This window comes from Macaca thibetana, chromosome 14 (assembly GCF_024542745.1).
Source record: "Macaca thibetana thibetana isolate TM-01 chromosome 14, ASM2454274v1, whole genome shotgun sequence".
Classification (NCBI taxonomy): Eukaryota; Metazoa; Chordata; class Mammalia; order Primates; family Cercopithecidae; genus Macaca; species Macaca thibetana.
This window is the reverse complement of record NC_065591.1, coordinates 15,471,016-15,488,015: the sequence shown is the minus strand read 5'-3', so window position 1 is coordinate 15,488,015 and position 17,000 is coordinate 15,471,016. Positions and strand designations below refer to the sequence as shown.

Below are 17,000 nucleotides of genomic sequence, written 5' to 3'. Positions count from 1 at the left end.
CCTACTTTTAAAACTTAGCTATCTAAGCTATTCATTTTGTTTCTGTGTTTGTTTGTTTGTTTGTTTTTTGAGATGGAGTCTTGCTCTGTTGCCCAGGCTGGAGCGCAGTGGTGCGATCTCGGCTCACTGCAACCTCCACCTCCTGGGTTCAAGTGATTCTCCTGCCTCAGCCTCCCAAGTAGCTGGGATTACAGGTGCCCACCACCACGCCCAGCTAATTTTTATATTTTTAGTAGAGATAGGGTTTTGCCATGTTGGCTATGCTGGTCTTGAACTTCTGACCTCAGGTAATCCGCCCACCTCAGCCTCCCAAAGTGCTGGGATTACAGATGTGAGCCACCACGCCTGGTCCTGTTTCCGTGTTATTTTAAGACCATCTTGGTCATGTTTTACTAAATACTTTGTCCATCTGAATCACTGTTGCATAGTTGATGTTGATACCTGTGAGGCAGCCCTTCTGCTCAGGGCACCTTTGAGTATTTGGTGACAGTGGGAGTGGTTTTGTAGAACAAACAACGGCTTATTTGGAGACCTCCACACAATAGATTCTCCTCTCCTGTGGGAGCCAGAAGAGATGAGCTCACAGATAATGGGTTTCTTTCTTCCTGGTAGTTATGAATAAATAATAGTGTGACAGACTCACCCTCTAGTGGTTGTTGGTAGTACTGAAACAGGAAGAATTGTCTCCTGGTTTGATTTTTCTTACTTTCAATTGCTTTCTCTGTTCCTAGTGGCTGGGCTTCCCAAATGTGATGTTGGTGAATAGGCTCAATTTTGAAAGAACTGGAGGTACTGTCTTTAGAAATTGGAGGATGGAATCTTACCGCTAACACATTTGTTGAGTAGCAGACATGACCTTGGGATGACTGTGAAAATTACTTTTCAAGTTTATACCTCATCAGTACCAAACCCAGATCCTCCTATAATGTAGCAGGAAGCCCTTTATTAGTTTTTCTCTATCAATCCATCTTTTATAATTTCCAAAATAGGATAAGGAGAAGCTTAAATATGAAATGCATTTAAAGGTCTTAACCCGCCAGTTGTTTCCTGTGTGTAAATGCCTAATTTCCTGTTTGGTTAAGGAACTGTTCTCAGACTTCTGTGGCATTGAGTCAGTTGCTTTGGTTAATTCTGCTTTTTGAGAGTTTATCCTGATCTCTACCTAGAAAAGTTAATAGCTGTCAGGTATCATTCAAGTAAATGATAAATAATAAGGATTTGGTTCTTTCTTTTTGATTAGCCTCTCCTGAATGCTTGTTACTTTCTAAGCCTGCAGACTTCAAAGAAAAAAGTGTAGTTTTAATTAAATTGTAGGTGCCTTTAAGATTATTACCTTTTATTTTTCCTAACCCATTGAGGAAAATTGATCAGTATATTATTCATGCAAAGGAGAGAGAAGATGAGCACACTGAAACTCCAGTTAATCCTGCTTTGTAGATGAGGGTAATGGGAATGTCCAGGAAGCTAGCCATAATGACTTGATGTATTCTCTTGGTTATTCCAAAACTTCTCAGGAGCTACGAAGACATGATTGGTGAGGAGGTGCCATCGGATCAATACTATTGGGCTCCTTTGGCCCAGCATGAGCGAGGAAGTTTAGCAAGCTTGGATAGCCTGCGCAAAGGAGGGCCCCCACCTCCTAATTGGAGACAGCCAGAGCTGCCAGAGGTGATCGCCATGCTTGGATTCCGCTTGGATGCTGTCAAGTCCAATGCAGCTGCATACCTGCAACACTTATGCTACCGCAATGACAAGGTGAAGACTGACGTGCGGAAGCTCAAGGGCATCCCAGTACTGGTGGGATTGTTAGACCATCCCAAAAAGGAAGTGCACCTTGGAGCCTGTGGAGCTCTCAAGAATATCTCTTTTGGACGTGACCAGGATAACAAGATTGCCATAAAAAACTGTGATGGTGTGCCTGCCCTTGTGCGATTGCTCCGAAAGGCTCGTGATATGGACCTTACTGAAGTCATTACCGGTGAGTTCTAGGCCTAAGGAAAATTGCTAAGTCACTGTTACTCTCTAGTGATGTTAAGAACTAGAGGGATTTCCAGACCTTTTACTTTTGATGAAAGGTTGTGAACTGGTGGCCTTGGGTCAAATCCATCTCACAGATTTGTTTGGATCACACAGCATTTTTGAAATTTTAAAGAACTGGTTGCTGATGTTTAAAATTCAGAAGATTTCACTTAAAATTCCAGATTCTTGGCTTCTATTAAAAATGTGGAAAAGTTGTTAACAATGGATCTCTTTTCTTTCCGAGCAGTATTTGGTCTGAACTGATTGGAGCATGTGTTCTCTAATTTACACTAATCTCCAACACATTCTATTATCTGACCAACTACAGCCGTTTAGGATGTTGTTTCCCAAACATGGAGCTGTCAACTGCTATTTTTTCACATGCTTGTAATTTCTTTTAAATATCTTCCTCTCTTGACTCACCTGCTTGGCGCATATAGACATTTAAGCTTGTGGTCCTTGCTTTATTTAGAGCAGTAGTTTTTCAGATTGTGGGTTGTGATCTATTTGTGTGATCCATTAGTGAATAAAACACAATTTTGTGGAGCATAATCAGCATTCCAAGGGAAAGGAATAAAGAAAAAGTAATATAGACCATTGCTTCTCAGTTGTGGGCCATTTTGCCTGCCCTGCCCTGAGGACATTCGGACATTTGTAGTGTTGGAGATGTTTTTGGTTGTTATAACTTAGAACAGGGGAGAGGGAGTGCTACTGGCATCTAGTGAGTAAAGGCTAGGTATACTGCTAAACATCCAGCAATAGACAAGACAGCTCCTCATAGCAAAGAATTATCTGGCTCAAAATGTCAGTAGTGCTGAGGTTGAAAAACTCTGGTATAGATAGATCGGAGAGCATTGCTTATCGTTAAATATTGCTTTACAAAACCTTATTTCATGATCTGTATGTTTATTTTGAGCTGTAATGTAGAACATGTTTCTTGCTGAGGTTCACAAACAAAACTTGAATATTACTACAAGGTATTTGGTCACTGGGGAAGACTGAGAAATGATATAATAGGGGATTCTCTTTGATGTTCTTCAGACATGTTGTCTTGAATGCTCAAGAGCCATCTGATGAGTTGTCTCTTCCAGGAACCCTGTGGAATCTTTCATCCCATGACTCAATCAAAATGGAGATTGTGGACCATGCACTGCATGCCTTGACAGATGAAGTGATCATTCCTCATTCTGGTTGGGAGCGGGAACCTAATGAAGACTGTAAGCCACGCCATATTGAGTGGGAATCGGTGCTCACCAACACAGCTGGCTGCCTTAGGTAACAATAGGGGCTTTGAGAATATGAAGGTGAATTTTTGAGGACTGACTTAAATTTCCTTAAAAAACAATTAAAATTCTTTAGCCTATTCTTTAGCCTCCATTCCTATCTGTATTGCATACTGTAACTCCAACCTGTCTTTCTACCTTTGTTGCTATTCTCTTATGCGTACCACATGTACCTATGTCAGTTTTCTTGCTGTTCCCCACACATCCTCTTCACTTTTATGCCTCTTTGACTTTGTTCATCTACTTTGGTAAGCTTTTGTTCAGCATCTACCACACGTAAGGTGGTCTAGTCCTGGACTTGTCTGTGTCCTTGCCCTAGTTATCTGTATTTCAAGTCAGGCTGTGATAAATGCAGCAAAAGGGGTACAGAGCACTAGGAGGTTAGGGCATGGGTGAGGAAGGTCTGTTCTTTCCGTGAATGCCTTTCTCTTCTTATTTATCTTTTTGTAGTTAAACTCAAGTGCCTTTATTTTATTAAAATTTTCCTGACTTATTTTTATATCCTATACATGCTGCTATATAATCTGTCTCTCTTTGGAATACACCTCTGTGTGCTCTGTTCTACATATGTATTATACTTCCATACAAGAAGTGTATATTCCATCTTGAATTACTGCATCTGGTATATATCATTAACCCCTACCCCACAGTGATACAGACATTCAGAAGGCGGGGACTGTTAATCAACTTTCTCTGAACTGCAGTACCTTGCTTATGATAAGTATTCGCTATTATAGTGAGTAGAAAAAAATATTCAGGAATCTTGTAGGTGTTGAGGGATATTTAAGGGAGGATTTCTGGATTTGAGTCATCTTGAAGCTTCTGGTTTCCCCTCAGGAATGTAAGCTCAGAGAGGAGTGAAGCTCGCCGGAAACTTCGGGAATGTGATGGTTTAGTTGATGCCCTCATTTTCATTGTTCAGGCTGAGATTGGGCAGAAGGATTCAGACAGCAAGGTAAGTGCTTGTCTTACCTTTAATGACTGAGTGAATTCCATTCACCAGAACTATGAAGTATCTGTAGGTCAGAGACCTATCATCTCAGGCTTTCAAGTAATGTTAACTATTTTTACTGGCCCCTACCCCTTATTTTTGAGACAGAGTCTTACTCTGTTGTCCAGGCTGGGGTACAGTGATGTGATCTCAGCTCACTGCAACCTCCGCTTCCTGGGTTCAAGTGATTCTCGTGCCTCAGCCTCCCAAGTAGATGGGACTATAGGCGTGCACCACACGCCCAGCTAATTTTTGTATTTTTAGTACATTTCACCATGTTGGCCAGGCTGGTCTCAAACTCTTGACCTCACGTGATCCATCCACTTCAGCCTCCCAAAGTGTTGGGATTACAGGCGTTAGCCACTGTGCCCAGCCAAGCCCCTACTCCTTAAAGTGGGCATTCAACTTAAAAGAAAACATGTGTTTTGTTCGTTTGTTTGTTTTTAGAGATGGAGTCTGGCTCTGTCGCACAGGCTGGAGTACATTGGCATGATCTCGGCTCACTGCAACCTCTCCCTCCTGGGTTCAAGCGATTCTCCTGCTTCAGCCCCTGAGTAGCTGGGATTATAGGCACCTGCCACCATGCCCAGCTAGTTTTTGTATTTTAGTAGAGACAGGGTTTCACCATGTTGGCCAGGCTGGTTTTGAACTCCCGACCTCAGGTGATCCACCTGCTTCAGCCTCCTAAAGTGCTGGGATTACAGGTGTGAGTCACTGTGCCCAGCTTTTTTTTCTTTTTTTAAAAATCTGTCACCTATATATTTTAAAGCTGCTTAGCTGTCTTCCAAAATTGTACATTGTCTAAGTAGTAAGAATGATGATCCAAGTTTCAGTCACACACGAAATAGTGGCAGAAGCCAATAAGTCCATAGTTGGGCCTTCCATTAGCCTGAGGCTACAGGGATTTCAAGAAGCCTGGAGCGCTTAAGAGGCATCCTGAGAAGTTATGGATTGGGTTATGCATTTGAATATCAACATTTTAATACCTGAGTCATGGAAACCTGTGGAGAAATCACAACAGACATTCTTTTTTCTCATTGGCCCTTTTATCTTGTGTACCTAAGCTTGTAGAAAACTGTGTTTGCCTCCTTCGGAACTTATCATATCAAGTTCACCGGGAGATCCCACAGGCAGAGCGTTACCAAGAGGCAGCTCCCAATGTTGCCAACAATACTGGGCCACATGCTGCCAGTTGCTTTGGGGCCAAGAAGGGCAAAGGTGAGTCTTGGTTCCTGTTTCTTACTCTTTAATGTGGGACAGGGAAAGGAAGGAACACTTTAGCTTAAGATACAAAATACTTGGCCAGCAATATGGGAGTCTGCCTGGTTACAGATGTCTTTTTGCTTTGCTGCTTCTCCTGTGTTGTGTGCTTCATTCAAGGTTTGGTGGTGGGGTGATGGTGGTGGTGTGTTGGTGGTGATGGTGGTGGTGGTGGTGGTATCAATGAGTGGGGCAGTGGAAAATGAGAACTCAACTAATCTGGGACCTTCTTCCCCATACGTCCTTTGCATTTTCTGTGTTTTTCTTTTCTTCTCTGTGCTTCCCTGCTTATTTGCCCATGATTCTGCTGACATCTTTCTCCTGCATTTTTCTTATTTCTTTTCTCTGCTCTGCTTTCTGCCTTGGGTGATGCACTGGAAGATGAGTGGTTCTCCAGAGGTGAGTGGAGTCTTTTAAGGTGCTTATCTACTTCTAATTTGCATGTTTTGGTTTTAGCTTCCCTAGTATGTCCTTGCCTAACCTTTCCCTGTCTATGCATGTAGGAAAGTTCAGTTGAGGAAGACACTGAAACAGGTTTAGCTCTTTGGAGCTAATAGCTCATGGCATGCTGTTTCTGGGCAGCAGTCCCCATTATCAAAGCTCAGGACAATAGCATCAACAATGGTCATCCTCATCTTACCTATCTGCTGCCTGTTTTCTATCCTTGTTTCTGAATAGTCCCCTGCTGGAACAAGTTGCCCCCACCTGCCCTTTGTCCCTCGTGGTGCATCTGTGATCAAAAGGTTCTGACCGAAGAATGAAAAATGTGCCAGGTGGAATCTTTTCTATTTTAAACTGACTTACCCCTTTTCCTGCCCTTTTTCGTTTTTATAGGGAAAAAACCCATAGAGGATCCAGCAAATGACACAGTGGATTTCCCTAAAAGAACGAGTCCAGCTCGGGGTAAGTTATCTTCTCAGTCTCCAAAGGTCTCATAAACATAGTACAAAGATAAGATATTTGGTAACTTAACAGCAGACTTTATGTAATATGTTTATTGTCCTCTCTTTTCCAACTTACAGACTGAAATGATTGTGAAAGTATTGGGAAGCTGTATAGTATTACAGCAGTAACTTACAAAGGACTGCTTGTTAAGGCAGTTATTCAGGTTACTTGAGGATAGAATAAGGTCCTGATGGTAGTCTAGAGCAGAAATTTGGGAACCATAAATGACCACTACAGTGCCTGAGACTTAAACCTCACTTTTAAAAGAAGCTCCTTTACTAAGAGATACTTTTTAGGCTGGGGGCGGCGGCTCATGACTGTAATCCCAGCACTTTGTGAGGCTGAGGCGGGCAGGTCACCTGAGGTCAGGCGTTTGAGACCAGCCTGGCCAACATGGTGAAACCCTGTCCCTACTAAAAATGCAAAAATTAGCTGGGCATGGTGGCAGGTGCCTGTAATCCCAGATACTCTGGAGGCTGAGGCAGGAGAATCGCTTGAACCCGGGAGGCGGAGGTTGCAGTGAGTTGAGATCGCGCCACTGCACTCCAGCGTGGGCGACAGATAGAGACTCGTCTCCAAAAGAAAAGAAAAGATAATTTTTACACTTTACTATAAGAAATTTGGATCTTTATATTCATCAATACAGTGAGTCCAAAGTTCACAGCTCTCCATGGATATAAAAATTATAAACGTTTAATCTGTAATGGACCGTCGTAGTAATTGCAAAGATGGGAAGAATGACTGGGTTAAGTTAGAAATAATTGATTTGAGATGAGGAATTTTTAACCTTGAGTGCTGTCAATGAGCTAAATGGAGCCCCTGAGCGCTCATGGTAGAACCAAAGGCAAAGCTATGGGAGAGGAGTCAAGAAGGAAGGAAAGAGAGGAGTTGAGTATAATGAGTTGATATTTGTTCCAATCTTACCATGGATTCATTAGTCTTTTTTTTTTTTTTTGAGACGGAGTCTCACTCTGGCTGGAGTGCAGTGGCGTGAACTCGGCTCACTGCAAGCTCCGCCTCCCAGGTTCATGCCATTCTCCTGCTCTTAGCCTCCCGAGTAGCTGGGACTATAGGCGCCCGCCATCACGCCCAGCTAATTTTTTGTATTTTTAGTAGAGACGGGGTTTCACCGTGTTAGCTAGGATGGTCTCAATCTCCTGACCTCGTGATCTGCCCGCCTTGGCCTCCTAAGTGCTGGGATTACAGGTGTTGAGCCACTGCGCCTGGCCTCATTATTCTTAAGACATGGAATTTGGCCTCTAAATTTGCTGTAGAGAGTGTGAGAGAGTTTAGGGAACCTGATGGTATAGAACATCAATCGGGAGTATTAAGGCTGAACTCCAGCCAGCTAGAGCCTGGTTTATTGGTACTGATTAGCACCTTCTGCCTTCTTTTTCTCTTTTGTGCAGGCTATGAGCTCTTATTTCAGCCAGAGGTGGTTCGGATATACATCTCACTTCTTAAGGAGAGCAAGACTCCTGCCATCTTAGAAGCCTCAGCTGGAGCTATCCAGAATTTGTGTGCTGGGCGCTGGACGGTAAAGTACCTTTTAGAAAATGGATTTGGAGATGGGAAAACTTAGATAACTAGTTTGCTGCCATTTGTAATTTGTTCTACCCCTTTCTATGTGCTATTCTAGTATGGTCGATACATCCGCTCTGCTCTGCGTCAAGAGAAGGCTCTTTCTGCCATAGCTGACCTCCTGACTAATGAACATGAGCGGGTGGTGAAAGCTGCGTCTGGAGCACTGAGAAACCTGGCTGTGGATGCTCGCAACAAAGAATTAATTGGTGAGGAGTTGAATGCTAACTATTACCTCAAAATTTAGTACAGTGTTTGTAGTCCAGCAGATGCCTATAATTTATTGAATTTATTGAAATGACTGAAGGGAAGGACCCTCCCCCGCTTCATAGTTCATGAATGCGAGAGTTGGTAAGGGTTTTAATTTAATGGTTCTTGGAAAGCAAACAAATGACAACTCTTCAAAAATAGAATAATAATTGCTATTATTTATTGAGCACTTACTTTGTTACTAGGCATTGTTAAATGCTTCTGTGTTTTCATTTAATCCTCACCACTTGGCCGGGCGCGGTGGCTCAAGCCTGTAATCCCAGCACTTTGGGAGGCCGAGACGGGCGGATCACGAGGTCAGGAGATCGAGACCATCCTGGCTAACACGGTGAAACCCTGTCTCTACTAAAAAATACAAAAAAACTAGCCGGGTGAGGTGGCGGGCGCCTGTAGTCCCAGCTACTCAGGAGGCTGAGGCAGGAGAATGGCGTGAACCCGGGAGACGGAGCTTGCAGTGAGCTGAGATCCGGCCACAGCACTCCAGCCTGGGTGACAGAGCGAGACTCCGTCTCAAAAAAAAAAAAAAAAAAATCCTCACCACTTTACAAAGGTCCATTTTTTTTTATAGGATAAGGAAATTACTTAACTCATGGAAGTTAAGTAAATTGCCCAGAGTTAATGTAGCTAGTTAGTAGCGGAGCCCAGTTGTTTATTTATATTTTTTAAATTCATAATAACTCTTCTATCAAATTATTATAATATTCAAGATATTTTCATTAGAGTATCTGAAAGGACTGTGTAGCTTATCTAATATACAGTATTTATACTTTCAATGTGGTTGAAGTAGAAAAGAAATAAAGGAATAGGTAGGACAGTAAATCCATGGCTATTTCAGGTCCTTAGCCCTTTTGAGATGATAATCCTATAGGATAATGAAGTTGATTCTTATGGACAGCACCTACACTTGATATGATTAATGCAATTAAGTATAATGTAAGGCTCTTCATGACCTGACTTGATCTTTTCTCCCTGTATACATTCTTTCTGACTAGGTAAACATGCTGTTCCTAACTTGGTAAAGAATCTGCCAGGAGGACAGCAGAATTCCTCTTGGAATTTCTCTGAGGACACTGTGGTCTCTATTTTGAACACTATCAATGAGGTTATCGCCGAGAACTTGGAGGCTGCCAAAAAGCTTCGAGAGACACAGGGTATTGAGAAGCTGGTGTTGATCAACAAATCAGGGTGAGCTTACCACCTAAAATTACAATCAGAAGAATTTGAGTGAGTGGGGAGTTGTTTCCTTCTTTTGGTTACTAAGAAAAAGGAAGCCGGGCGCGGTGGCTCATGCCTGTAATCCCAGCACTTTGGGAGGCCAAGGTGGGCAGATCACGAGGTCAGGAGATCGGGACCATCCTGGCTAACATGATGAAACCCTGTCTCTACTAAAAATAGAAAAAATTAGCCAGGTGTGGTGGCAGGCGCTTGTAGTCCCAGCTACTCGGGAGGCTGAGGCAGGAGAATGGTGTGAACCTGGGAGGCGGAGCTTGCAGTGAGCCAAGACCGCGCCACTGCACTCCAGCCTGGGCGACAAAGCGACACTTCATCTCAAAAAAAAAAAAAAAAAAGAAAAGGAAATTTCCCCTTATTTACATGTAAAGTGTGAAGAGCTATTGCTCTATTACCTGTCTTGATGTTGATCCATAAATTAATAGGCTCTTATGTCAGACTTTTTTTGTGTCACTATTTGGGGTAGAATACAGGATTTGGTAAAAATTTGATTTAACCCATTTTGGCATTTATATTCTTGTTTGAGACAGAGTCTCGCTCTGTCACCCAGGCTGGAGTGCAGTGGTGCAATCTCAGCTCACTGCAACCTCCACCTCCTGGGTTCAAGCGATTCTCCTGGCTCAGCCTCCTGAGTAGCTGGGACTACAGGTGTGTGCCACCATGCCCAGCTACTTTTTTATATTTTTGTGGAGATGGGGTTTCACCATGTTATCCAGGATGGTCTCCATCTCCTGACCTCAGGTGATCCACCTGCCTTGGCCTCCCAAAGTGCTGGGATTACAGGCATAAGCCACCATGCCCTGCCCCTGGCATTTATATTCTTATGTTATTAGACGATATAGGGTCTAAGCTTTTTTCCTGGTCTTATATCCAAATTCCATATGGTGTTACTTTCCTCCAAAGGAACCGCTCAGAAAAAGAAGTTCGAGCAGCAGCACTTGTATTACAAACAATCTGGGGATATAAGGAACTGCGGAAGCCACTGGAGAAAGAAGGATGGAAGAAATCAGACTTTCAGGTATAGTAACTTTTGAGACCAAGACTTTTACTTTTTTTTTTTTTTTTTCTTGGTCCCAGGATAATGCTTCTGTTGTCTTTGGTTTCTGCTGTTTCACCATCATGTTAAATCTATTTTTTTTTTCTTTTTGGAGACAGAGTCTTACTCAGTCGCCCAGGCTGGAGTGAAGTGGTGCAGTCTTGGCTCACTGCAACCTCCACCTCCCGGGTTCAAGTGATTCTTGTGCATCAGCCTCCCCAGTAGCTGGGACTACAGGCGCACACCACCATACCCAGATGATTTTTTGTATTTTTAGTAGAGATGAGGTTTCACCATGTTGGCCAGGCTAATCTTGAACTCTGAGCTTAGGCAATCCGCCTGCCTCGGCCTCCCGAAGTGCTAGGATTACAGGCGTGAGCCATTGCACCTGGCCTCATGTTGAATCTATTTTTGACCCATATTTCTTCATTGGGAATTATCTGGCCAGGCGTGTTGGCTCAAACCTGTAATTTGAACACTTTGGGAGGCTGAGGCAGGTGGATTGCTTGAGCCTAGGAGTGTGAGACCAGGCTGGGCAACATGGTGAAACCCATCTCTACCAAAAATAGAAATAAAATAAGTAGCCAGTTGTGTCATTTGCCAGTAGTCCCAGCAACTCAGGAGGCTGAGGTGAGAGGATCGCTTGAGCCCAGGAGGTGGAGGTTGCAGTGAGCTGAAATCACACTGCTGCACTCCAGCCTGGGCAGCATAGCTAAACCCTGTCTCAAAAAAAAAAAAAAAAAAAAAAAAAAACATTTGGTTTACTCCTCAAAAGGATGATGTGTCTACAATTCATTTGTTGCTGACACAGCTCAGGCATCCCTCTACGTCATAACATACTTTAGGTGCAGGTGATAATGAAGGATGATGGCCTTTTTGCCCAAATCTACCATCGCCCTTTGAGAGAATTTTTACTATTCTCTGAAACTGTATTTTCTTCTGATAGTATCAACATTTGGATCCTTTGTAATCTCCTGTTCTGGAACACAAATAGAAGCCATAATATCCTAGTTTGTTTCACTATCTAGGTTATTTATTCAACTCTTATGAGTTGCTTTTTTGTAATTCTATTTGGGAATAGGAACCTAGAGGTTTATGCCCATTAGAGCATAAGATATGGGTGAATTCAGTATTCTGTGATATTATTGCGTTTGTGTTTGCCTCTAGGTGAATCTAAACAATGCTTCCCGAAGCCAGAGCAGTCATTCATACGATGATAGTACTCTCCCTCTCATTGACCGGAACCAAAAATCAGGTGCAGTATCCAGAAGGCACACCCTCTCCTTTTAGCCACTCTTGCTGTTCTAGGTGGCTTACTAACAAATAGGATATATATTATTTCTGAATTGGGTAGTCTTTTGGGGGAGGGGAATAATTCTCCACTCCAGGATCCTAATGCAGAAATGGGTAGGTCTAAGCATTAGAAATTAAAACAAAACAGGTAATTAGCCTGAGTGTGATTCCCTTATCATTGCTTGTGAACTTAAAACACTGGAAAGTGAACTCTAGTCTGTTTTCTCTATTTTTTCTCCTTTTAAATTTCCATTTAATACCGAATATTATAATAGATAATTACTATTTTAAAATTACAAAATATAAACAATCAGAAAAATAACAAAAAATCACTTGTTTCTATTATCCAGAGAAAACCACTTGTATCTTTTTAAACATTTTTACCATGTGAGCAAACACATTTTTCCTCTGAGATGAATTATATATTTTGTTTTGTAATTTTTTTCTTTTTCACATGAAGTGTATATTGTGACCATTATTATCTTAATCACACTTGCCTTTTTCCTTGATTATTGGTTCTTAAAGTGTGGTCTGAGAGTCCCAAGACTGTTACCATTTGTACTTATGGCACAGAAAGCAGTGATGCTTCTGGTGACTTAGCAGTGACATAAAGCTGAATGAGTCATTGTAGTCTTCATTGCCACTCACATAGGTAAAAGCAGAGAGCCATTTTCACTTAATTGGAGAAGAAAAAAAATCAGGCCAGGTGTGGTAGCTCATGCCTGTAATCCTAGCACTTTGGGAGGCTGAGGAGGGCGGATCACCTGAGGTCATGAGTTTACGATCAGCCTGGCCAACATGGTGAAACCCCATCTCTACTAAAAATACAAAAATTAGCTGGGTGTGGTGGCAGACCCCTGTAATCCCAGCTACCCAGGAGGCTGAGGCAGGAGAACCACTTGAACCCAGGAGGCGGAGGTTGCAGTGAGCTGAGATCGCACCATTGCACTCCAGCCAGGGCAACAGAGTAGAGACTCCATCTCATAAGAAAATAAAAATCACTTTTATTATTTTTCTACCCTTGAGTATACATCTTTTTAATATTCTGTACTGATGAAATAGCATATTAAAGCATGATGGTTGTCTTAAGGAAATGTACTTATGTTATTGTTTCAGTTACTAGTTAGACTAGCCACTTTTTAATTGCTTATTTATTTATTTTGAGATGGGGTCTCCCTATGTTATCCAGGCTGGTCTTGAACTCCTGGTGTCAAGTGATCCTCCTGCCTTGGCCAAGTGTTGGGATTACATCCTGCACCCAGTCACACTAGCCACTTTGTTTAATGGAACACCATTTTTACTTGGAAAAAAATGTCTGGTAGGCCGGGCGCGGTGGCTCAAGCCTGTAATCCCAGCACTTTGGGAGGCCGAGACGGGCGGATCACGAGGTCAAGAGATCGAGACCATCCTGGTTAATACGGTGAAACCCCGTCTCTACTAAAAAAAAAGTACAAAAAACTAGCCGGGCGAGGTGGCAGGCGCCTGTAGTCCCAGCTACTTGGGAGGCTGAGGCAGGAGAATGGCGTGAACCCGGGAGGCGGAGCTTGCAGTGAGCTGAGATCTGGCCACTGCACTCCAGCCTGGGCAACAGAGCGAGACTCCGTCTCAAAAAGAAAAAAGAAAAAAAAAAATGTCTGGTAGACAAAGGGATTATTCAGATGTGCGCATTTGGCAGACATTTCCTCAAAAAATGAATGCGATAAGCTTGTTGCTTTGAGGAAAAGAACACAGTGTTTGCTGCCTGAGCTTTCAAGTGGAAATTGTAGTTTTGAAAAACTTTTATTTGCTACTGTGAGCCTGGTAACTTCCCAATACTGAAAAGACTTTTCTAGGCTGAGTGCAGTGTCTCATGCTTATAATTTAAGTACTTTGGAAGACTGAGGCAGGAGGATCATTTGAGCCCAGGAGTTTGAGACTAGCCTGAGCAACGTAATGAGACCATGTCTGTACAAAAAAATTAGCCAGGCATGGTGGCACATTCCTGTAGTCCCAGTTACTTGGGAGGCTGAGGCAGGGGGATCACTTGAGCCCAGGTGGTCAAGGCTGCGGTGAGCCATGATTGTGCCACTGCATTCCAGCCTGGGCAACAGAGCAAGACCCTGTCTCAAAAAATACATGAATAAAATTAAAAAAGACTTTTCTAATGAAATGAACAGTGATATTAACAAATGTGATTTCAAAATATTGTATAATGCTATGTGTTAGCATTTTGAACATCTGGATAACTTGAAGCAGTATTTTGCAAGTGACAAATGCATATGTCAAAATCGCACATAGGTAATTGATCCATTAAAAGTGCAAGAAGGACCGATGGATTTTAATTAAACAGTATGAAGAGATTGTTAATTATAGATTCCACATTACTATCAACCGTTAAGAAAATACTATTAATTAATATACTATTAAAGAATAATAACCACAATTATCTGAAAAGACTTAAAATCATCCTCTCTTTTCCAACTTTTAATCTGTGTGAGGCTGGATTTTCTTGATATACATTAACTATAATAACATCACAACAGATTGAATGCAGAAGCAGATATGAGAATCTAAGCTAAACTTCAAAGAGATGTGCAAAAATGTAAAGGATTTTATTAAAGATTGTTTATGGTAACATGTAATAAGTTTACTTAAGTGAAATAGATACTTTAAACTTCTCAGTATGGTAACAGTTAATACATATAACTCACACCAATGAAGGTTCTTTAGATCCTCATAATTCTTAATACTGTAAAAGGACCTTGAGACCAAATAATTTGAAAACTGCTGGTTTAGATGGAATTGTTTTTTGATTTAAGAGTCTCTAGGGGCCAAGTGTGATGGCTCACACCTGTAATCCCAGTACTTTGGGAGACTGAGGTGGAAGGATCGCTTGAGCCCAGGAGTTTGAGACCAGTCTGAGCAATGCAGTGAGACCTCATCTCTACAAAAAACTTAAAAATTATCCAGGCGTTGTGGTGCACATAGTTGGTGCTAAGTAGAAGTGTGAATGAAGGGAAGAAAGGAGGACCAGAGAGCAATTTTCATGATGTGGACAGATTTTGAAGAATTGTTTTTGACATGGATAACTTTCTGACTTCATACAGATAAGAAACCTGATCGGGAAGAAATTCAGATGAGCAATATGGGATCAAACACAAAATCGCTAGGTATGTGATTAATTCCTGCCTAAGGATGTGGAGTAATATTTCACTGGGCTAAGGAGAGCTGTCTAGCTCTACAGTTTTTTTTCTAACACCCTTAACCATTTACCATCCTGGGAGAGCATTGGCTGATCATTTCCATTTTGAAGTATGTAAGGAAATTTAATAAAATCTGATCTGTCTACTTTTTTCACATTCCTACATGCACAAAGGTTTTCAGAAATCTTTCTATGCCTCTCCCGTTACTACACATTCAAGTTTGTGTCCCTAAACTTATAGCCCATTATATTCCTACCCCAGTCTCCTTCTCCGGAGTGAATGGATACATTCTGTTTCTGCCTAACTATTCTGCTTGCTATTCTGTCTTTTCACTCTGTAGTTTGATTCTGCTCATGTAATACTTCTTACTGGTATGTCCTTCCCTTTTGCTTTTCCAAATTCTTTTTGTCTCCAAAGGTTTAACTCAAGTCCTGTTCTCCCTTGTCAGGTCCTTTCTAACGATTGCAGCATATTTCACTTGCTCTTCTTTTAATTCCAATACCATTTTCAGACAGACCTCTTGTTTAGCTTTATTATGCCATATTCTGGGTATTTTATACATATTGCCTTCCATCTTAGATTCAAGATTCAAGTTCTGTTTTTGAGACAGAGTCTCACTCTTTCACTCCCGGCTGGAGTGCAGTGGCGTGATTCTCATACCTCAGCCTCCTGAGTAGCTGGGACTATAGGTGTACACCATCACACCTGGCTAATTTTTATATTTTTAGTAGAGATGGGGTTTCGCCATTTGGCCAGGCTGATCTTGAACTTCTGGCCTTAAGTGATCCGCCCGTCTCAGCCTCCCAAAGTGCTAGGATTACAGGCATGAGCCACCGCGGTCAGCCAGATTCAAGTTCTTTAAGTTGGGACTATCAGACTTCAGTGCCTTTCTGGAGCATTTGGCAAGCTCAGTTCCCAACAGTGGTGCCTAATTACACCCATCTGCTTGATATATATTGTACAGTAGAGGGGAATGTCATATTTCTGCGTACAATTTTTTTTTTTTTAACCAGATAACAACTATTCCACACCAAATGAGAGAGGAGACCACAATAGAACACTGGATCGATCGGGGGATCTAGGCGACATGGAGCCATTGAAGGGAACAACACCCTTGATGGTAAATTCTTTTTATATACTGCTATCTGTCTAAGGCTAGTTCTATTTTGAATCCTATGTGTTTTGTGAAATACAAAAAAAAGTACAGAGAAAGATCGCATCCTTTTCTCGTAGGGGTTTTTAGGAAAAAGTAAGGGTTTTGACTCATGTTGGGATTTCATGGGCCGTTATTCTGCAGTGGTCAAAATGGGGGAAGCATGTCTGAAAAAGTGTTACTGATATGACTAACACTAACTGATCTATTTTCAAACATTACCTTTTTCCTCTTCCTCCCTGTTTATGAATGTTTTGCCCTTCTCTTACTATTATATCTTGTTTTGTTTGAGTTTACAAATTTTCAGAGTTTCCCCAGGTCTGGCACACACATGAGGTTCCTGTCTCTACTCATACTAACAAATTGCATGTGTTCACAGCAGGACGAGGGGCAGGAATCTCTGGAGGAAGAGTTGGATGTGTTGGTTTTGGATGATGAGGGGGGCCAAGTGTCTTACCCCTCCATGGTATGTCCTTCAGTCACCCCCAAGATTGTCCTTGAGGAAGGAGGCTCCTGTGTGCCAGCAATTTGTCAATCACGCTGATCTGATCAGGCCAGAGGCTAACTAGTCTCAGCCACATGGGGCTCGAGGGGTTCTGCTTTTGTGATTATTACCTCTTAAGAGTCTGGGACATGCAGCTGGTAATCTGATTCTCCATTATGTGCTGCTTTCCTGTTTCCAGATTTGCTCAGCTTTTTTTGAGGGGGGGGGTCTCCTTAATCCCAACCCCGCTAACATCCTCTCTTTCTCTTTTTT

General features: G+C 42.1%; 4 protein-coding genes across 13 annotated transcripts in view; 1 reads left to right on the top strand and 3 right to left on the bottom strand.

Moving 5' to 3' along the window:
• Window positions 1-16,709, bottom strand: part of TIMM10 (translocase of inner mitochondrial membrane 10) — a 301,193-nt gene extending 284,484 nt beyond the window's left edge. The window contains exon 1 of the mRNA XM_050758665.1: window positions 16,700-16,709. The gene's annotated coding sequence lies outside the window, so the exon portion shown is untranslated. The remainder of the gene's footprint in view (window positions 1-16,699) is intronic.
• Window positions 1-17,000, bottom strand: part of MED19 (mediator complex subunit 19) — a 751,866-nt gene that overhangs the window by 100,202 nt on the left and 634,664 nt on the right. The gene's annotated exons all lie outside the window — the stretch shown is intronic.
• UBE2L6 (ubiquitin conjugating enzyme E2 L6) overlaps window positions 1-17,000 on the bottom strand; it is a 622,645-nt gene that overhangs the window by 263,501 nt on the left and 342,144 nt on the right. The window lies entirely within an intron of this gene.
• Window positions 1-17,000, top strand: part of CTNND1 (catenin delta 1) — a 71,149-nt gene that overhangs the window by 51,999 nt on the left and 2,150 nt on the right. For 5 of the 10 annotated variants that reach the window (XM_050758497.1, XM_050758502.1, XM_050758505.1 and 2 more), the window contains 14 exons: window positions 1,515-1,978; window positions 3,111-3,294; window positions 4,140-4,257; window positions 5,358-5,511; window positions 5,935-5,952; window positions 6,388-6,456; window positions 7,908-8,035; window positions 8,138-8,288; window positions 9,342-9,534; window positions 10,483-10,597; window positions 11,783-11,870; window positions 14,995-15,057; window positions 16,104-16,210; window positions 16,623-16,709. In XM_050758497.1, the coding sequence (XP_050614454.1) occupies window positions 1,515-1,978; window positions 3,111-3,294; window positions 4,140-4,257; window positions 5,358-5,511; window positions 5,935-5,952; window positions 6,388-6,456; window positions 7,908-8,035; window positions 8,138-8,288; window positions 9,342-9,534; window positions 10,483-10,597; window positions 11,783-11,870; window positions 14,995-15,057; window positions 16,104-16,210; window positions 16,623-16,709 (1,939 nt within the window). The remainder of the gene's footprint in view (window positions 1-1,514; window positions 1,979-3,110; window positions 3,295-4,139; window positions 4,258-5,357; window positions 5,512-5,934; window positions 5,953-6,387; window positions 6,457-7,907; window positions 8,036-8,137; window positions 8,289-9,341; window positions 9,535-10,482; window positions 10,598-11,782; window positions 11,871-14,994; window positions 15,058-16,103; window positions 16,211-16,622; window positions 16,710-17,000) is intronic. The other 5 variants (XM_050758500.1, XM_050758498.1, XM_050758501.1 and 2 more) reach the window with 3 other exon arrangements.